This window comes from Palaemon carinicauda, chromosome 16, assembly GCF_036898095.1.
Source record: "Palaemon carinicauda isolate YSFRI2023 chromosome 16, ASM3689809v2, whole genome shotgun sequence".
NCBI lineage: Eukaryota > Metazoa > Arthropoda > Malacostraca > Decapoda > Palaemonidae > Palaemon > Palaemon carinicauda.
The window spans coordinates 31,923,355-31,925,998 of record NC_090740.1 but is presented as its reverse complement, the minus strand read 5'-3'; the positions used below and the strand labels follow the sequence as shown (position 1 = coordinate 31,925,998).

General features: G+C 49.3%; 1 protein-coding gene across 1 annotated transcript; it reads left to right on the top strand.

The window, feature by feature from the left end:
• The first annotated feature begins 1,017 nt into the window (after positions 1-1,017).
• LOC137655241 (uncharacterized) lies at positions 1,018-1,479 on the top strand. Its single transcript, XM_068389126.1, has one exon. The coding sequence runs from the start codon at positions 1,018-1,020 to the stop codon at positions 1,477-1,479; it is 462 nt and encodes a 153-aa protein (XP_068245227.1).
• Positions 1,480-2,644: the final 1,165 nt, after the last annotated feature.

The window sequence follows — 2,644 nt, the reverse complement described above, 5'->3', positions numbered from 1 at the left end:
CGATTAATAATTATACGAATTCCCGACGGGGTTGCGGTTTTCTAACCTACCACCAATGGTGTCAATCAGCTATATATATGTAACTACCAGGGAAGTTACATATTTAAAAGTGGTATTTTTATTTTAAAATAAATTTTTAAATATACTTACCTGGTAGTTACATATATAAAAGGTCCCTCCCTCCTACCCTCTGAAAACAGGCATGGAATTTCTGAGGATTTATGGGAATGGTTCCAGGTACCTGGTTAGAGGGCGCACAGGTATGACTACCTGCTCACCTGTCGGTGATTGCCGCAAATTTTTAATTTCTGCCGTGCGCGCGAAGAATTGGCGGAATTAAGCTATATATATGTAACTACCAGGTAAGTATATTTAAAAATTTATTTTGAAATAGAAATACCATTTTTTGCTTGTTTCTATGAAGACAGAATTTCTTTCCAGAACCTTTCACCTTGGTGTTCCCTTCTTAGCCTCTTTTTTTACTTAGTATCATTGTTTTTTCATTGTTTTTTTTTTTCTTATATTGAACCTGAAAACGACATCTCTAAAAAAAATACAATAAATGTTCCCTTTCACCTAATATTCTGACCCTTACTTAAACTTGAAGTTATCTAACCTGAAATTCAAGCTATTCATGTATACTGCTCATTTTTCCCAGAAATGAATCAGCGGTCACGCTACACGTTTATTCAGCAAGCTCAAGGCAAGGGAAGATAAGGAGGAAGTAAGGTTCTTGTTGGGTCCCCTTGCCCAGTATAAAATCAAGGGGTGGTGCCCAGTGCCCAGTTCATCCCTGTTTGTTTGCCTTTTACCCAGATTTTTGGGTAATCCACCGTTGTATATTTTTTGTGTAGTGAACGTTGGAGTATGGTCGGTATTCAGACACTAGGCAGTTCGGGTGCTACCTCTGGCCACCGTCCGCAAACCGCTACATAATTTTTGGTGCCCAGACCTGGGAAACACCAACCTTTAGACATGGCATTGTCATAGAGTAAGCGCCAAAAGGCTAAGAAGAGCATGAGCCGGGATGTCGAGAGTCTTGTCAAGATTGTGAGTGACCTGGCAACTCAGGTCAAGTCCCTGACACTTCAAGTGGCGGCCCTGTGGAGCGTTGAGCCGTCACCATCGTGCCACGATGCCACTGGGGTCACGACCACAGTGACCACCAGTGCTTCTTCTACGTTCCCAGCTTGGCCAAATATCAATGGTCTAGCAATCCCAGTGACTGGAGCAGAGCCAGTGATTGGAGGTCTCCAGCCCCCTCCAGGGTTCACACCATTACTCCCCCCTGTACCAGGCTTCTGGGAGTCTCCTGCTCCGAGTGGACTGCTTGCTTCCTCGCCTGTTCTGACAATTAACCCCGTTAGTCCACCAGAGACTGCAGCCAGTAGACTAGGGGAGCAGTTCCTGGACAACTCGGCTGAAGCCAGTAGGCCAGAAAAGGCTCCAGCAGCTGCGGCTAAGGCAGTTCTTGCCTAGACAGGGGCCATTCCAAAACAGATATGCCAGGCCAAGGAAAAGGCCAGACCAGCAACACCTGAAACCCTGAATATGTCCCAGGAGTTGACCAGTGAAGATTCTAGTATCGAGACTTCTGGTGACACTTCCAGCTCCTGTCTCAGTGTCAGCTCAGACGACACTGTCTCCACCGACCACGTCCAGTCCCTCCAGACAGAAGGCAGTCTGTCTGATCTGCTTAAGGTCCTTGACTCCAGGAGGAACCCCAAGGCTGGAATCTTCCAGCTAGAAACTGGCCAGAGTTTTGCCCGATTCCTGAGGGATTTTGAGGTCTACTGCGCGAGTAAATACACCGCAGGAAGCTCTGGCCGGTGGACTGTTGATCTCGAAAGATTTCTAAAGGGAGAAATTCAGGAGGCGTTCTCGGCCATGGGGGCTCCCGAGATCTCATAACCCAACTGGTGCCGAGAAGACCAAGAGAGGGGTGATGCGGGTAGGAAGGCCCGGTTCAGCAGTGCCACCTGTGGCGAGGGTGAACTGCTGAAAATCTACGCCGTCCGGTTAGCCTCCCTGTACAGGTCGGCCTATCCTCACCGTAGTTTGGACCGGAGGGAGCTTAGGCGGAAGCTCCTCAGAACTGTTCCGAGCAGAGCTGCGAGTTGGTTGGAACAGTCTCTGGCCACCATTAATGTCTCCGCTGGCTGTCAGGCCACTTGGCAGGATGTTTTACACCTGTTGAGTGTTCTCGACGAGGCATCCTGTCAGCGAAGCCAGAAGGCAGAGGATTTGGCCATCAGTTGTGTGGGACAGTCATGGCACGGCTCGTATGCCGATAGGGTTGCCATGGCTGCCTCCAGCCATTCACCTTGACCTGACAGAGCATATTCACGCACTCCTCCTCGACCTGTCCCAAAACCTGCACCTGTGGAAGATCACTTGCCACCATCGCGCACCCCTGATAGGTCTCCTCAATTCCAGAGAAGGTACTGCGCATGGTGCCCGAAATCAGGGCACCTTATGGACGAGTGTCGCAGACGCCTCAACCTGTGCCTACGCTGTGGCTCGGCAAACCATCATGTTGCACAGTGTGGACGACAAGCGCCGCCTATAAGTAGATCACCTGTCCAGAAGACAGCTAATGCCTGTAGCCCTGGGAGGGAGACCATCTCTGTCCAGACTCCTTCAA